At 39.8% G+C, this 18426-nt stretch overlaps 3 protein-coding genes across 10 annotated transcripts in view; 1 reads left to right on the top strand and 2 right to left on the bottom strand.

The window, feature by feature from the left end:
* The window catches only part of mst1 (macrophage stimulating 1), a 10642-nt gene extending 10215 nt beyond the window's left edge, over positions 1-427 (bottom strand). The window contains exon 1 of the mRNA XM_027000677.2: positions 253-427. Within this exon, the coding sequence (XP_026856478.2) occupies positions 253-307 (55 nt within the window). The 5' untranslated portion in view covers positions 308-427. The remainder of the gene's footprint in view (positions 1-252) is intronic.
* Positions 428-810: 383 nt separating this feature from the next.
* abhd14b (abhydrolase domain containing 14B) lies at positions 811-3633 on the top strand. Its single transcript, XM_027000632.2, has 3 exons — positions 811-1351; positions 1895-2136; positions 2849-3633. Exons 1-3 carry the CDS (start codon positions 1135-1137, stop codon positions 3029-3031), a joined length of 642 nt encoding a protein of 213 aa, XP_026856433.1. The 5' UTR covers positions 811-1134; the 3' UTR covers positions 3032-3633.
* Positions 3117-18426, bottom strand: part of cacna2d2a (calcium channel, voltage-dependent, alpha 2/delta subunit 2a) — a 144656-nt gene continuing 129346 nt past the window's right edge. For 5 of the 8 annotated variants that reach the window (XM_027000624.2, XM_027000626.2, XM_027000627.2 and 2 more), the window contains 16 exons: positions 16576-16636; positions 15767-15864; positions 15396-15486; positions 15134-15196; positions 13915-14024; positions 13601-13699; positions 12744-12838; positions 11738-11782; positions 11441-11512; positions 11135-11287; positions 10968-11020; positions 10402-10457; positions 9548-9674; positions 8621-8730; positions 7886-7968; positions 3117-7704 (listed from right to left, as the gene is read on the bottom strand). In XM_027000624.2, coding sequence (XP_026856425.1) covers positions 7582-7704; positions 7886-7968; positions 8621-8730; positions 9548-9674; positions 10402-10457; positions 10968-11020; positions 11135-11287; positions 11441-11512; positions 11738-11782; positions 12744-12838; positions 13601-13699; positions 13915-14024; positions 15134-15196; positions 15396-15486; positions 15767-15864; positions 16576-16636 — 1439 coding nt within the window. In that variant the 3' untranslated portion in view covers positions 3117-7581. The remainder of the gene's footprint in view (positions 7705-7885; positions 7969-8620; positions 8731-9547; positions 9675-10401; positions 10458-10967; positions 11021-11134; positions 11288-11440; positions 11513-11737; positions 11783-12743; positions 12839-13600; positions 13700-13914; positions 14025-15133; positions 15197-15395; positions 15487-15766; positions 15865-16575; positions 16637-18426) is intronic. The other 3 variants (XM_027000625.2, XM_027000628.2, XM_035524127.1) reach the window with 1 other exon arrangement.

Below are 18426 nucleotides of genomic sequence, written 5' to 3'. Positions count from 1 at the left end.
TACATTTCTAGACTAGTCATACTGTAACTACATACTTGATTATTTTTCAAAAATAAAATCCAAAAACGCTGCACAAGCAGTTGAATGCAATAGTAGCACTTTGTTCATGTCAGGTTATCAGAATATTCTGCTTGTTTAAAATGTATGTAAACCATATTTTCAAAAAAAGAGAGAAAAAAAGAAAAAATACAGCACGTAAACAAATTTTAAGTTCATTAGACAGGCTAATTACAGAACACCAAGTAACCTTACCTTGAAAAGCGCCAATCCAGGACGCCACAGTTAGGAAAAACAAAAACACGCTCATGCTTTTATGGATCAGACTACGTTTTTGGTTGGTGCTTGGGCGCGAATTGGAGACTTTGATTCCGCGTAGTAGCAGATTGAAGAGGCGAGTGGCGTATGCTCTTTGGATTACCACAGGGACATGCGTTGGATGGCGCTGGGCGCTACTTCTGATATAACGGAAAACAGAAAGGAAAACCCCCGTCTGATTTGTGGGCTTGACTACGGATACTAGAAAGATAAATATATGGCACCGATTTCCGTTATAATCTTAAACCTCTAACGCCGTAAATTAATTAGTTTTTTTTTTTTTTTTTTTTTAGACTTTATTTGAAAACTCCGCGATGAGGGCGAAGCGTAATTTACCAGCATGATGCTCTTTACGTTCCTGCTTAGACTTGTTAAATTATATCTTATATTAACAAAATAGACCGTTTACGCATATCTTTACAATACAAATCTTCACAGTACAACATTCCAGGGTGTAGTTTTTCTACAAACCACTAGTCCTGACTGCTTGCATTTCTGGGCAAAATCTTCCGGGATCCAAGTGCTCGCTTTGAACTCTTTTCGTCTTGCGTAGTATATCGCTAGTAGTGTAATTTGTATATTCTTGCAAGGTTTGCAGAGCATTCGGATATTTTGATATATCACTTTTTCAGAAGAACTGGTTGTTGTTTTCAAATTGAGGCTTACTTTTGTCAAATTCAGAACAAAATCGGCTAGCCTGAACTTTGCTCTATAGTACGCAGACTAGATAGGTTAGGTTTGCTAGCTAACAGTTCAGAGCTCAAGTCGTGCACTTTATAACGAATCAAGTCTGAACATAATTCACAGGATACTAACAGGATGTCAACGGTTCAAATGTCGGAGGGGACAGTGAGTGTGGAGATATGCGGACACAACCCGCTCTTCTACCGACAGGCTACCCCCTCGTCAGGAGAAGTGCAGCTGAGCGTGTTGCTCCTGCATGGGATCCGTTTCTCTTCAGAGAACTGGCTGAACATCGCGACTCTGCAGACTCTAGCTGCAGCGGGTTATCGTGCGGTCGCTGTAGATTTACCAGGTAAATCGGACTGTTTCTTAGCAGCAGTGCTTGGTAGTTTTTCTGTCCGTCCTTTTCTTTGAGCCAGCTTAATGGTCTGTAACTTAGAAATATCATGTGACAATTCTTAAAAGGTACCTGTTAATGTCCCTATCTGATTTTTTACAAACTGCTCTCTGGCGAGAGTTGGGGAAGGGAAAACCACATTTCAGCGACTGCACTTTACAATTCCTTAAGTATGTTTGTCCTCGGGCATCAGTATGTTAATGTTCATCTTAATCAGTCGTATTGATCACATCTTTAAACTTTAAATGAATGCGATGTCGCTCATGCAAACCTTTACTAACATGTTTAAAGGAGCGCGTGCACAAAAAAAGTTGGGACAGTTGGCAATACCTGCCTTTTATTCATTTAGCTATATAGCTAGGTAGGTAAATGCTGTGGCATTGCATTAGCTCCTATGATTTCCCGCGGCAGAAAACGGAAAAATGACGCCAAGACAGATTTAATATATGAAAGTAAAAAGTGAGCATTCACCGTTATCTTAGTGTTTTATTCCTCAAGGCCTGGGTCAGTCTAAAGCCGCGGAGGCCCCTGCTCCTGTGGGACACCTGGCCCCCGGTGAGTTTTTGAGGCAGGTGTGTGAAGCCTTGAAGATGGTGCCCGCAGTGGTGATTAGTCCCTCTCTCAGCGGCATGTACTCGCTGCCGTTCCTCTTCCAGCACACGCAGCTCGTGAAGGCCTACATTCCCGTAGCACCAATCTGCACGGACAAGTTCCAGGCGGAGCAGTACAATACCGTGAAGGTCAGTGAACTGCTTCTGTGCGAGGGTGTTTATGAAGGGATGCAGAGCACTATATAAACGAGATGAATATGTACTGCGAACGAATTCATATTTGTAGCATAAATCTGTGTGGAGCAGTGTCAGTAGTTTTATTTAATGACGAGCAAAGTTTGTGTTTTTATGTAACCAGTTTGTAATTTATGTCAATAATGTGTAATTAAAATTCAAAAATAAAACAAAACTGCAACGTTTAGTTTTTGTTGCACAAGCAGCATATATAGGTTATCATGTTGATGCATTAGCTATGCCATAAATTTGAAATTTAAAATAATAGGCAAATTTTAGGCATTGCATCTTTGTAGTACCTTAGTTGGGTAGTTCCCAGTAATACTCAGCATTATTCATGAAACAGATTTCACAATATGTTGAGCTTCCACTGGTAGCATATCAAGAACACGAGCCCATGTAGATTTATTTATAGTTAATGTACTTCATTCTAGTAAATATATTTTTAGTAGAGTGGGGACAGTGGTGGCTCAGTGGTTAAGGTGATTGTCTTGTAATCAGAAGGTTGCCAGTTCAAGCCCCACTACTGCCAAGATACCACTGTTGGGTACCTGAGTAAGGCCCTAAACCCTCAATTGTATTCAATCATAAAAGTGTTAGGTAAATGTATTTCTAGAATAGAACTGTCATGGTCTTGCATAAGAGGAATTATTCTGTTTCTTCAAAGGTTCCGACACTTATTGTCTACGGAGATCAGGACAGCCAGTTAGGGGAAGTGTCACTAAGGAACCTGAGTAGCCTGGCCAATCACAAAGTGGTGGTAATGAAGGGAGCAGGTCATGCTTGTTACCTTGATGACCCGGAGACTTGGCACAAATCCATCCTGGAGTTCCTGAAAACACTGTCATAGTCTAAACAACGCATGATACACTCACAGCTTAAATATTTGGACCGTGTAATAATTGTAGCCCTTTTGAATTACATTGTTGTTGTTGTTTTTTTTTTTTTTCTCATACTAAATTTATTCCATTCAGTTTATAGTCCTTGTGTTAGGATATGCAGGACTACATTTTCTATAGCAAAGTCTTTTGATCAACTATAATCACCATGTAAAGAATAGATTTTCATGGGACCTTTTTTGGACCCATATATTAGTTCACAAAATCTGACAAAGCTGGCAGTTGAAGTCCAAATTGTAACAATGTCTGGCCAGTTTTGTTTTTGCTTAGGCCATTCTAACCTGCACCAAGTTAGACAATTGAACAACTTGCAGTGTGAACTGAATATTTATCACTCTCTATTCCACAACATTGGTGTTTCATCAGTTCTGTACTTTCAGTAAAATGTATGTAATGATGTATGTGATATAGATGTGAATCACTCAAATAATACTATGCATGTCTTAGAACATGGAACCTATTTTTCCAAAAAAATGATCACTACACACTGAAATGAAGTGAAAAATATGAACATTATTTAATAACTGATTCTCTGTAATAAACAATTTGAAAATATTTTACAAGGAGTCACAGACACAATATTTTACAAATGTTTCCCTCATATTTTTTTTGTTACTTCTGTACAAAAGAATGGAGCAACATAGACCCAGTGTCCAAAGAATTGGAGCAATTCGCTCTTCACACACAATCCAACAAACTAAAACTCCCACTTTGATATCACACCTCAAACTCAAGATGATATTCAGTAGTACTGTATTCCTATTTTACTTAAATCTTTATTTTTTATTGTCACTTAATGCGAAATTCAATTTCACCTTTTACGGACTTATTTTGTTTATTTATTATTTTTTCCACACATTTGTCACGGAGCACCAGACTAAGGACTACAGAATCACACACACACGCACACACACACACACGTGTCTCTCCCGAGGAAACGTGCCTACTCTGTTGTTGCTATAAGGAAGGGGAAGAGTTGGAGGAGGAACTCCAAATAAAGCCAACCCGTCCCAACCTCCCCAAGCTACGTAATCTTTTATTCTTCTTTTTAAAATACATTTTTGGCGAAAAAATTGAACAATTGAAAGAACAAGGACTTTAGTCCCAGTGCACTCAGAATGGTGACAGACACACTCATGGTTTTAAATTCAACGTCTTGCCAAAGTATGTTATCGTCTGTCACTCTGCCTTTCCAAATGTTAGTACGAATGGGCTAAACATTCTCTTCTAAAAAGAAACGAGAGACAAAATTTTGGACGTGATTTACAAGACAGGATAAGGCATATACTCTTCTAGACTTGTTAGAGTACCATGTTCCTTCCAACATGAAATAAAAAAAATTGCACATCATTTAAGAAGCAGAATGAGGTATGATTTTGTTGGGTAACAGATTTTGACAAGACAGGGTGATCACTGCTCACAACGGTATGGACACTTGCGCTGTTTTCTTTATTCAGCAAATGGGCGAAAGTAGGAAATGGTGTCCTTGGCTTATGTAATGAAATGTCTCTACTTGCGCATTTGCTCATATATTCGAGAGATGTGCTTGCTAGGTTTAAGATACAGTAGTCAATAGGTCTGAGTACGGTATGAATCCAGTAATGAAGTGCGGCATAAAGGCCACAGGTTTCGAGCATATTGATAGCGGGAAGGCTACGACAGTTGGGTTCTGTTCTGTTTGCGTGCTCACCCGTTAGTGATAATGCACGCTGCAATGGGTTAGCTATTAGATAAACGAATTAACCTCTGTCTCGGCCGTTCTCTGTGGTGAGGCAGTTCTCATGTTTTAAAAATGTGCCAACTGTGATGTGAATGAGAAAAAAATCCAAATGAAAGCATATAGTATTAGCATCAGCGACAAAAAAGCGCAAGGTTGACACCTCGGAGTTACCTCAGGACACTGCTGAGATGACTACGTATTACATCGCTATTGACACACCGTGCTGGGTAAACCGAACTCCAGGCAGTGTACACTGTCCCTCAAGTGTATACATTCCATGTCCTCCCATGCTGGACACTTTAAACTCTGAAAATCCTCAGATCGGTTATTTTTAAAACACTAATTTTCTAACAATGGAGGGTGTGATGGTAGAAAGGACGAAAAGAAACCCAGAGAGAGGGAGATGAAAGGAATGAAAATAAAATGGATGAAAAGATGGAAACACGAACAAAACAAAACAGAAAAGCAGAAGGTCTTGTGAACTGATTTGGAGACAACACGTGAAACATTATTTTCACACCTGCAAAACGAGACACATTACCTCTTCTTATTGACAATGACGACACATTCAGGATACTTCAATAAAAACATCTATTTTCCACTCTAACACCTGATTAGAGCAAACACTGCATCATTTGCTGCATTGCAGAAAACACATTCACAGGTGCACACGCACACACACACACACAGAGAGAGAGAGAGAGAGAGAGAGAGAGAGAGAGAGAGAGAGAGACAGAGAGAGAGAGAAAAAGAAAGAAAAAAAGAATGAAGTTCATGACCTGTAAGCACACTATAGAAGCTTATGATGGATGGTGACCATAAAGAGCAGCTCCAATGCGAGATAGCACATTGTAAGTGGAGACTGTAAGCTTCATCAACAGTAATACTGGTTACCTCTGGGAAGTTGAAGCAGACACCAGACCTGCAGTAAGCTCAAGATACATGTTAATTCCTCATATACCGACTAGATTTAGAAGATACTTTAAACTATCTCAAGGAGCTTACTTTGGGGGCAACAAAGAATTAGGCTTCCATTATTTACAGAAGGTCCCCAGAAAAAAAGTTCTTTACTTCTCGTCTGATCTGAAGGCTATGGCAAAAACTCAAAACTATATGAACTAATGTATCTTCATAGGTTACTTAGGTCTTTTTGTGTGAACTACTCTAATTTTATCTTCAGATCAAAGTCTCCAATAAGATATTGTAGCCCTACAGCCAGTCTGGAGTATCTTTAAGAAATATCCCTAATGGCCAGTAAAAGGCTAGGTAGAGAAACCCTACAAAGAGTGAAGAAATTACTATATAATGAAACTGCAAATCAGTAGCCAATACTTTCAAACAGAAAAGTAAATCAAGGCACAATAAACGGAGGAAAAAAAGATATGAGTTGGGTCCCAAAGTGTCATTGTGATATGAAGATATGAATGTATACATTACAGTGATGTTTTCATTGCAAAACGGAAAATTGATGTATGAGTATTCTGATGAAATTAAATCAACAAATAAATGTGCATTTTCCAAATGACAAGGCATACATTAAATGATTAGTGATATTTTCATCGCATTAATCTTCACTGACGGATAGATTGCAGATCAGTCAGTTAACAAAAGAGCTAATGGTTGTAAAGTACTGTGAAATAGACTGCGACAAACTTGCCAAGTGTATAAATATGGCCTCCATGTACACACAAGACACATCTATGGAGGATGGAGAGGGGAGATACCGGAGCCCAGATGGGCCATATTCCAATTCGTCTGTAAACACCAGCTAGTTAAAGACACCACCTAAATGGAAGGTCTTTATATGATTAAAACAATAGATCCTTCAGATCCTCTATTTGTGTAGACCAGTTAAACAGGAAGATGTGCCTAATGAAGTGCTTATGACTAGGTGACAGAAGAGCGAATGAAGCAAACTGAATTACAGGCCTGGTCTCCACAGGAGGTCCCTGATTCTTCCTAACTGGACTTGCTGTTCTACTGGGTGAGTCATTTCCCTTATTATTCTCCTCGTCCTAATTTGGCTAGAAAAATAAGACCACGCAACAAGTCTATCTCATTTTGGCAAGAAGTAGATATAGTGCATAAATAAACAAATTATACTTTTAATAAGTAACTTCTATCATGTTCCCTCTCTCGTAATGTCCTAGCACATGGAGGTTATGCTTTAAATACTCACAGGTTGTTACCTTTTTTTTTGATTAAAGTTCTGTGATCTTATTACCAATTACTAGAGAATGGCAGAAGGTTCTTTAGCCCCATGTCAAATTAGGCAAGCGGTAAACCCATGAAACAGAGCTCAGGGGCCTCTAAAGGGATGAAGATGAGGATGAGGATGAGGAGGATGACTTGAACCGTAAAGGCAGAATCTGACAAAATGTAATCCTCCATTCGTTCTGGCAGGTTGCACAGCAACGGAACATTCCATTCTTCTCTGCACTGCCTCTGTTTCAGTTGGTCCTAGAGGGTGATCTGTTCTCCCTCCGTGTCCTCCGCTCCATGCAACGGTAGACTTTTTTTTTGTTGTCAGTGACATCCTCAGCTTCGTCTTCTTTAAGGAGATGTCTAGCTCCTTTTACAAAGGCTGCTGATTGGCAGGAGACAATAAACTTCTGCAACGGTCACTAAGCAACAACCTGTGAAGCTAAGTGGATGAAGCAGTGTGTCGGGCTTCCGTTTAAGGGCAGCAGGAAGTCCCATTAACACCTATGACTAGAGCGAGGGGAGATAAAGGAGAAATGCAGAATTAGGCGAGGCGAGGGAGATGGGCAGATGAAGAAGTTAAAGGGAGAAAGGCAAAATGTGAGGGTGGGCCACTAGAGAGAGGAGGAGGAGCTGGAGGAGGAGTAAAGTGCGGATGGACGGGCGGAAGGAGTGTCCTCGTCCACAGTCTGTAGTGTTCTCCTGCAAAAGAGAAAGGGGGAAGACCATTGTAGGTTTTTAGTGTGTATTCAAAAGCACTGCTGATGTTGAACTATCATTTTTACCTTTAAAGGAACAGTTTTATTATATTCAAAATCTACAGATGGACTGCAAATGTATGTGTTTTTTGTGCGTTTGTTTGTATGTGTGCTTGTATACATACTGCAATATTGTAATCAAAACAGGTGGAGGGTCCTTTTCTGTACCGCGGTTGTGGCATATTCAGACATGGGTCCTCTTGAATGACTGACAAATGTAAGTTAAAGACATTTTCATGTTGTTTATTGTATATCTCAGCCAGAGTATGTGGGTGGCATGGAGTGAGAAGTGACTTCCTGGAGTGATATCCATCTCCTTGAAACCTTATTTGACATTGGCTCATAATGCAAGTGCATGTAGCCTTTGTAAATACTCTGTTTAACAGGTTTCTTAAGCACATGCCAGCAGATGTTAAGCACTATTTTCAATGTAGTCACTGGAAAAAAACATACAAGTATTATTTTTGTGATGATGAAGTTTGCTAAGGAGAGGCCACAAAGCAGATCATCTCTCGTAATTGAGTGATCAGGTAGTGGGAAACAGAAACCCTGGAATGGAGTGGAGTGATTACAGAGTTCCTTACACAGGAAAAGTTGGGAGCAAGCAGGGAGTGGGAAACAGAAACCCCGGAGTGGAGTGGATGTAGAGTCATTACAGAGTTAATTACGCAGGAAGCAGAAACTGCTGCCACCTCACTCACATATGCTGATCTCAGTTATAGATGTGAACTGAACGAACAGGAACTCATTTTTTGTTAATTTTATGAAAGAAAAGAAAGAAAAAAGATGTTTAAATATTTTTATATTTATATTTTTATATTTAAAAGTTAGACAAGCGAACTTCATTTGTGGAAGGATACATTCCAACTCCTCCTGAAAGAGTTTCTCGACATCGCATGTACTGCAGGGTAGCTTCTCAGCCACCACAAACAGCAAGTTGGTGTTATTGATTCTCTTGGCATGGATGACTCTGTGGAAATAATCGCATTCAAATTACAAATGACAAAGTCACAAGGTCAGTGTCCCTGCCACCACCACAACAGAACACATCTTTTCTGTTTTATGATCACAACATATACCGGTAAAATGAAAAGAATTATAGGCTATTCTTTCAGTGTATCACACCTAAAACAAGGTTTCATAAGCTGAATAAATATGCATTAATAAATGATATGTCCCCATCACTGATTGAAAGGCGCAATACACCATTTTTATCACCAAACCGTAGCTGAAAGTTATGAATTTATTTCTGTAAAGTGCAGCTGACATGAGATGAAGAATCAAATTGCGTTGTAGTCCTCAAATGAAACACTTAATGCTCCATAGAGCAGGTTCCCCCCACATGGAGGCAACCGTGTTTAAAATTGATTTATTACAGAATCTCTGAAACATGCAGGCCACTAAGTGTCAGTATATTCCCTGAAGAAGAATCACATTATGACTTATTGCTCCTTTAACATTTAAACACTATATTAACCGAACACAGCGATCAGACATTTCAAGTAGAGAAAAATAGAAATGCTGCAGCTAATAAAATATGTTTTTCACATGAAGCTTGTTATGTCCTGGGACTAAATGAGCACGTTAATATTTCAGAGCCGCAACAAAGCTGCAACTGAACTTTTGCTTGTTTCCTTTGGGTTTCTAAAACAGCCATACATACATTTTCATTTATATTACTTTAGATGTTCTTTTTTTCTACATGGTACATATCTTGATTGTGTTAACTGAACATGTAGTAAGTCACCATTTATTTTAGTTTTTGAAAATGGATGAGAGCCACTGACCTGGAGCAGTTTTCACAGTCCTGCACTATGCTGTAGGCACTGCTGACATTACCAAAGTAGAACTGTGTCTGTTGTCTAACGCAACTGGCCTCTTTGGACTCCGAGATGTCTGATGCTTCGATTTCATCTAAGAAAATACAGCAGACAACAGTTTAGACATTTTTATATAATATGTAGTAATATATATATATATATATATATATATATATATATATATATATATAAAGCAACATATAACACACATTTTTTCTATAAATATATAGAGTTCTCTGCCCAGCCCAAAAGTTTTAGGCCACCTAAGAAATGAAAAACTGTTTATCTGGACAGTAAATATTTATCTGCATGTAAAACACTTCATAAAACACACAAACACTAATACAATTAAACATTAATGCAGATAAACATTAGTAAGATAAAAACTTTATGTCTATTTTCCAACAGTTTATTGGTCCCAGCTTTCGTTCCCAAAGGTTTGACTAGCAAAACACTTTCGGCATGATAAAGTCCTCAAATACACTGAAACACAATTAAGCCGTACAGATGGTGAGCAGAGTGCTACCATAAGGATCACCAAAGTATTGCTGCATCACTTAGAGGAAAGGAAAAAAAGGAGCGAAGAATTGGTCTGCCTTTCCTTCTGGAACTAATAAACGTGGCTCTGATCAGCGGATTTAGATGTCATTTCTTCGGGTGTCTAAAACTCTTGTATGGTGCTGTATCTGGACTGTATACAGACATCGTGCCTGACCAAGGTCTTGGACTTGAAATGCTGTAAGCCTAGAACTGTGCAGCTACAGGAGAGGGAAGGGCCTTTATGACTCTGTTGCATAGTACTTGCCATCTACTGCATATACCTGTAGTGAACCAGCTGTGGTAGGCAAACCCGTAAAGCATCTGCTGAAAGAGGGACCTGCAGGAAAAAATCAAGTGAACGCTGCAACGTTTTGAGTTTGTCACATATATAAATACAAGGCTTCTGCATAGCAATCATGGTATGGTATTGCAGTAAAATATATCTGTGTTAATTCTAGGCACAAATGTGCAAGGACTGTGCATTTAAGCAAATGGCCCAGTTTGATTTGCAAACAGCTACTTTGACAGGGAGCACAGAACTTGTAGAATTGGCAATGATGCATATTGCACTCACATTAGTCATACTCCACATTCTGTGCTAAAATATAATAAGTCTAGAAACATGTTCAACATATAATAAAAACACAAAGATGAAATGTAATAAAGTTAACTTGTCACAGGACAGGTCAGATGAATAAACTGTTCTCCAAGGCAGAACAGAAATACCACCTGTAACATTATTATAGTGCATCATAGTATGCAAATCTGATATAGGGACTCTTAAGTCTGTTAATGTGGGTATGCTGCTGTCTGCCAATGCTGTGCCTGAGGGAAGGAGCTCTCTTACCAGGCAGCTGTTGATGTCCACCACGCCATGTTTAGGAAGTCTGCGATTGTTGGCTGGAAGACAAAAAAGATTTTAGAGAGTAAAACCATCGAGGAGCACACACAGTGCCTTTCTTGTATATCTGTCCACACCCCAAGACACTAGTTGGCCCAGGTGCATGAACTTACCACAAAGACTCCTCGAGGGGCTGCCCCCGTATTGCTGGAATGGATAGGGGCACACACAGACTGGTAATCGAACGTCAGCTTGCGCTGGTAGAAAGAGTTGTTGTAGAGTGCATACATCAGGGCAGAGTCTACCTCACTGAAGAACATTCCAATCTATGGAGAAGAAAGAGAACACACACACACACAAACGTGCACTAGGACCTCAAGCAGCTTTTCTGTGCATTTGAACTGTCTGAGGCCAGATGTCTAAACCTCTGAGAATGCATTTTGTAAATCTCCACTGGATTAAATTAGTTGCCTCCTCACCTTGCTCCAGTCGTTAATCTGATTGGACATGATGAGAAAGCCGCCATCGTCGATCAGATAACACAGCAAGTCCTGCTCAGAAAAACAGACATTGAAATATCCAATTATTTAAACCAAATAACAGCACATTCTAAATTATACTTTGAATGGCTTTAAATCTCTAAGCAGTGTAAATATTGCCCAGTGTTATCGTGCTGTTTCTTTTCATGACATATGGACCCTTCTACTATGGCTATTGGTGAAGTGTAGCTCAGGACATGGTGCTGGATCTCTGCAGCAGCTTCAGAGCAGCCTTACCTCATGGGCATCACAGTCCATCTCGCAGCCAGAAGTTGGTGTGCACTGAGGAAAAGAGAAGAGCCACATCATACATTACATTTAGCTGATGCTTTTGTCCAAAGTGACTTACAATTGTTGACTAAATATAACTTGAGGGTTAGGTGTCTTGCTCAGGGGCCCAATAGTGGTAACTTGGTGGTGTGGGGACCTGACCTGGCAACCTTCCAATTACAACCTGAGTTTCTTAACCACTGAGCTAAGGCTACCCCAGACAAATGTTTCCACCTAGTATTGAACCAGGGACCTTTCACATGTGAGGCAAACGTGACGACCACTACACTATAGAATTCCATTCCTCCACGTCCCACCATTTTTCAAAAGACAAGGCTCTTCCAGAGGGATTAAGCTGTTCAAAAGGTCACATGCTCATGCACAGGAAGGGGCCTGGAAAAGTCCATCATGAATATTTTCTCATTGTGGGAGGGAAATGAGTGGAGTGACAGGGACTGCAACAATGACAACACTGAAGATAAACGCACAGTGGTGAAGGGCACAGTATATAACATCAGAAACAAACTCGCAACCTTCAAAATATCCTCCTCTCCTTTTAGTTTGATATATTTAAGGCATCCTTTTAGAAACCTGCATGAGGTATGTTGCATGGCATTCCAAGCCTTTGAATTCTTCAGGAAGTCTTTCTGGACTGGTGAGGATGTGCTTGTGTAACTAAGTGGTGAGGTTTTACCCTTAGGAACTTGAGAGGTGGGTGAGACATCTATTGACTGCAGGGAACTGTACCATTTTCCTCAGTATACCTTGCTGTGCTTATTTGTCTAAATAGTTCTGACAAACTTTTAAAGTATGTTTTGGATCATTGTTCTGATGTATAGTAATGTTTTGTCTATTTTTTCCTAGTCTGGAGACTCACTGCTTGCTTCCATACTTTTGGCTGTAGTGTATATTATACAAAAAAAAAAAAAAAAAGACAGAGTTTGGAGTTTGCATCTACGTGCGTGTGTTTTACCATTTGAGAACCTTGTCGAGTGTTGTCAGTTTGGTTGCTGGCAAGGATCTTAAATTTTGAAGTCCAAGCTTCAAGGTCCAACTTTACACCCACCACTGGGGGAGGAGGTAGAAAGCAAACAAGAGTAAGGGTGGGACTGGGGGTAAGAGAAATTCAACATAAAGTAACCAAACATAACAAAGTAACTAAATCCTTACATTATTAAAACATTATTCAGCTGTCAAGCTGTTCTAGAGATACCAACTAAGCCTCAGTGCTAGAATTAAACACTTATCACCCTGCAGTTTATAAAATCTAAAAACCTGGGGTGACTAAGTGTGTAATTTTACTAAACTGAATCAATATGACAGTGAAGGATCAGGTTGAAGGTAGATAAACATGTTAAAACAACAGAGGTTGGCTAATCCATTCTAATCCACACCTACAATAAAGAGTTTTATTGGTATTTTATGGAACAAATATGCATCACACAGTGCTGAGTAAACCTAATACGACTTACACTTTTCCAGAACTTGTGGTTTGAAAATAATTAAAATAAACTTTTCATGTATAAACCACTCTGAGTGTTCAGATGTCTTAAATAATATGTGTAGTTTAAAGTATAATACTAAATATCATCAATTGCAATTTGTTGAAGGATTCAATTCAGTGAGGTAATATACTGAAATATTTATAGGGAAGTAAAATTATTTAAATGTAGTCCAGACTGCACTGATGCTTGCTTGAAATGATCGCACTACCTAAATGCTTGCAGAAGGAGCACTTAAAGTAGTTCCAGACCGAACATTAAAATTCCAGGTGTATTGTAATATGTAGCTGGTTATTTGGAAATTATAAAATGGAGGTCATGAAATTACCAGCAGGTCTAATAGTTCTGGACCCTACAGTAATCTCCACTGCTGTACTGACCAGGATACCGATGGTGTCATTCTCCTGTTCCTGCAGGATAGTGTTTGCTACACAAAAATATTTTATGTCAGTTTGTATGATAGCTATAGATCGATATATAAATAGATACATACATGCATACAGATTGTTACTGATACTTAACTACTATAAAATACATTAAAAACATTAAGCACACACAATATGATGACAAGAACAAGAACAGCCAATTTTCCCTGAGAGAGCAAAAAGTTTGTGTATGTGTTTGCTACTTGTCAACACGCACACTCACGGCTACGATAGGGTGCTCTAAATATGTAGCCCCTGTTGTCCAAACTGCGTTGGTAGTAAGTGGCATTAAATGGCTCCGGATCCTCCTCCCAGGTCTCAGCAGCCCTTACACGCACGTGTACACACACACACACACACACACACACACACACACACACACACACACACACACACACACACACACGCATAAAAATCTGTTGGGAACAAATCACTGACTTGACATAAGATAATACATTGGATATCGCTGCATTCTCCCCTGCAGCAGGGCATGCAAGTAGCCTCAGAAACATGCTCTAAATTATCTCATTGTTCATAAGTCCCATTTGACTATATTGAACTATCAGCATATTTGACACCTCCAAAAAAGGTGAGGATGTCCAGCTCTCAGCAATCAGTTGGGGGAAAAACATAATTTTAATGTCAGCTGTAAAGATAAAGGAAAGGAATGAATATGAATAAAAGACAAAATCTGCTCCCACTGGCTCCATACCACCACTGAAACAAGTGTTTGATAAGAAACAAGTGTTTGATAAGAAACGCAACCCGTTCTGGTGGTGGTGGTGGTGGTGGTGGTGGGGTCTCCATTAGAGCAACGGATAGCAGGATATGTTATGGGTCACAGCAGGTGTCAAGAGTGGCTGTCCTCTGTCACTATCAAGAAACTGCTAAACAATTTAAATTATGCAGTTATTGAAGGTTAGTCTGACACTGTATTTGAAGGCAACAGGCATTGAGGTCGACCACAGCATTGGTCTGTGAATGGCCTAGTTGGTCAGGCCTTTGGAAGAGAGCAGAGATGGATACTGATGTGGTTTTGATTGCTATGGGCTTTGGTTGTGAAAGGACACAGTTGTTATATTGTAACTCATGTAGGAGAGCACAAAGGTACATGCCACAATCAAGCAGGATAATCTCAATATAAATAAGCATAAAAACGTTCTTCAAAGTAATACATTCACTAGCAAAATATGGAATTTCTTTTTTCTTTTGAGAACAATGTAAAAGATAGCCACTAGCTAAAAGCCAGTTTCTTTTTTCTTCAGAGAACAGCAGACTAATTGTACTTGATTCATATGATACGCCTGGAACATATCAGTTGGTAAATGTGGCAAGTTCTCTTAAATGACTTGCACAATCACTTTAAGAATCACTCTGTTCATATAAGGCCCATATTGCCTTTTGCTTAAATGAGGAAGAGAAACAGCCAGACTCACTTATTTGGGAAAATACGAGTGATGCCTCCATCTGTAGCTGCAAAAACGGCCAAAAATCCATACCTAGAATACAGGGAGACAGCACACATACACAAACAAACAAACATTATTCTATTCTGATCTTAACGAACCAGCAACTGACCAAATGATTTGCTGCAGACTACTAAGTACATATGTGAAGTGTCTGGTTTCTCAAGTTTATTCATCTCTAATAGCATCACTGCCTCTAGCTGAAGTGGACCTGAAGTGCTAATGTACTAACGTGTTGAGGTCCTTCGTTTTCCACACTTTCTCCACCAGCTGTCTGATAATTCCCGTGTCCAGAATCAGATTGTGTAGCAGGAAGTTGTCACCTGTGTTGCATCAAAGACACATTGTTAAAATTCCACTTGAAGAACTATAGCAGTCTCTGTAACTGAGAGAATACAGAAGTTGCCACCATATTGCTCCTGATATGTCAAAGCTGAAGTACTGCATGAGAGAGAGTGTGGCATCAGGGAGAGTGTGGCATCAGGGAGAGTGTGGCATCAGAGTGTGGTATCAGGGAGAGTGTGGCATCAGGGAGTGTGTGGTATCAGGGAGAGTGTGGCAGTTTAGTTATTCTAAATGTTGGAAGTGTTCTGGTGGTCTCACATTGTTTGGAGTCTGGTGTGACTTTCTCCATCAGAGCGATGAAGTTGAGCAGGAACTCCGTGTTGTTGCTGGACAGCTCCAGGTCCTTGCAGTATTCCCTAAGAAGCACATAGATTTTTTTCAGTCACAACGCACGCACACACGCACGCACGCACGCACGCACACACACACACACACACACGGTTCAAGCTGACAGCTTTACAAGTCATCAAATGTAGAAACATAATTTGATGCTTAAACCACATTTTTAACACAAATGCACAACCACACGTGACACAGAAAATCCATTTCAACAAACTCCAAAATGCGTCCACAGAAATGGGCAGCATCAAAACATGCACCAAAGACTCAGCAAGAGATACAACATGCAGACTGACTGCAACTCTCAGATCAGTGCTGTTTAAAAAAATGAAAACAGCACCTTGTCTATGCCATGCAAAAACAGAAAACTGCAGAATATAGTCAGAAGTAATCGGACTGTAGGGCTGGCAGACAGATTGTAAGATAAAATAATGTATTAAATGTATTATCTCATTTCACTGCTGAGTAATATATGCTGAGTAATAATGGAGTAACATAAACAGGCCTGGGAAAGAGTGATATAGAGAATATAAAGGTAAAAATACAAAACCTGTAACACAATAACCGCATGCACAAACACACACAAACACACTGTGAATGATGACTACTACTACTGGCTGTTGTACTCAAGGACATAGCAAGTAGTTAGATTAAGGATAAACAAACATGGAAACATCAAACAAAAAAAAGGATCAAAGTTAAGGGTGGGCTCAATCACGCAGAACTACCTTGGAGCTATCAACACACGTCCCTCTGATTCAAATGTGTGTGGCAGCAGAGATTCAAAGTCTGCAAACAGAAAGGGGGCAAGATTAAATGGAGGAAAGTGGTAGGCACACAGCACAGGAGGATTCTGGGAGGGAGAAAACAGCAGCTGCTCTTCATAGTGTGCAAGGACGCGGTGGGGAATGTTACCATAGCAACACTGAGGAGTCATGGGGGAGACTGGCGTTAGCCAATATGGTGCCTCAAAATGGAATCCTATTGGCTGCCAAAGAACGCACCACAATTTTGCAAGAAAACACTTTATTTTAATTTTATTGTTTTTGTCAGCAGGGCTAATTAAACACTTTTTATGTGTCAGAGAACTGGCTCAAACACGACATTCACAATGGAATGAAACGAGTTCTCGGACGTGGTGTCCACAAAGTGGGGACTGGACAGGTTTCTGTTCTTTTGTAAGCAGGCATCAAAATGGCCAACTATTTTGCAGGAAGGTGGGTGAGGCAGGGGTCCTGATGGAGGTGATCACCCCTCAGACTGGCACGGTGAAGAAAGACTTCACGAGACACAACTGAAGGAAGTGCACTGCATTGTGAAAGGCAAGTCACAGGGCAACTCGAATCCACACACGTTTGCTTTTTTTGTAGAAGTTACATGCTCAATTTGTTTCTCAGCATCTAAAAAAATGATGTTAAGTGTTATGTTGTGTGAATAATGAGTTTTAATAATGGAAATATCCTATGAAGTACAATTGCACACAAGTAGAAATGGAGTAAAGGCAGGGCATTTAACGTCACTCTAACCACCACAGTGCCCAGGTAGTATTCCAGCCACAATGCCTTGCACATCCACAACAGAGAATTTGAGGAAGTAGCAAAGCCATTGTAGTGGCAGTCTGGGGGGTGATGAGCAGGGCAAAGGGATCAAGCTGATGGAAACACGAGGGATCACAGGAGGATGACAAACAAATCAGGTGCTATCACACGCTCCATCACCAAGAGCAGAGGAAAAACACGAGGACTGCCTCTACCTGGGACAGACTAGGGACCTACTGTCATCTACTAAAATGAAAAATCTGTTTTTGTGGTCATTATTCAAACAATGCATTAAATGTAAAGGTACCTAAATGAAAGAATGCACTGGCTAAGTAAGCTAAGAAATCCTGTCTAATTAAATGTTCTAAATGAAAACACTACCAATGACTGCTAAAATGCAGAACAGTAATCTTTTAATCCTGTTTGTTTAAATGTCTGATATAAAATATATGCAATATATGCAAGTATGCAAAACCTCATAATAACTGCACAAAACACCTGTACAGTATCACATTTTAAAGACGTAACCAACACCATACTGAAAACCCAAAGCATGCTATGTTTACTTCTCAATTCCAATTTGAATGTAAATATAATTTGATATATCTAATTATAATCTACAAGATGTATTAAACCATGCTACAGTAGAAGACCACAAACACATGTGACTAAAGACCACACCAGAATCACTAAAATAAGGGCAGCTTCACACATTCAAATTGCTTTGATAGGTGAGGTGTACACAGGGACAATAAATTCACAAAGCTGGTGTAACACTCTCAGAGAGAGGGAGAGAATAGAGGGAGGAGAGAAGGACAGAGAGAGATGGGAGGAAGACAGAAAATCAGGGAAAAAATTCTCCAAGGGGCAGATCAAAAATATTTTTTCTTTAATGACAGAGAGAACATTTTTTTTTTTTTTGCTTCAGGATGCAAGTGACAGAGACCTGAATATGGCTTAGCCACCCGAGCCTCAAGGACTGAAGAGTGTGAGATAGAGAGAGAAAGACAGAGAGAGAGAGAGAGAGAGAGAGCTAGGGAG

This window comes from Electrophorus electricus, chromosome 3 (genome assembly GCF_013358815.1).
Source record: "Electrophorus electricus isolate fEleEle1 chromosome 3, fEleEle1.pri, whole genome shotgun sequence".
Lineage (NCBI taxonomy): Eukaryota > Metazoa > Chordata > Actinopteri > Gymnotiformes > Gymnotidae > Electrophorus > Electrophorus electricus.
This window is presented reverse-complemented; position numbering and strand designations above follow the sequence as displayed.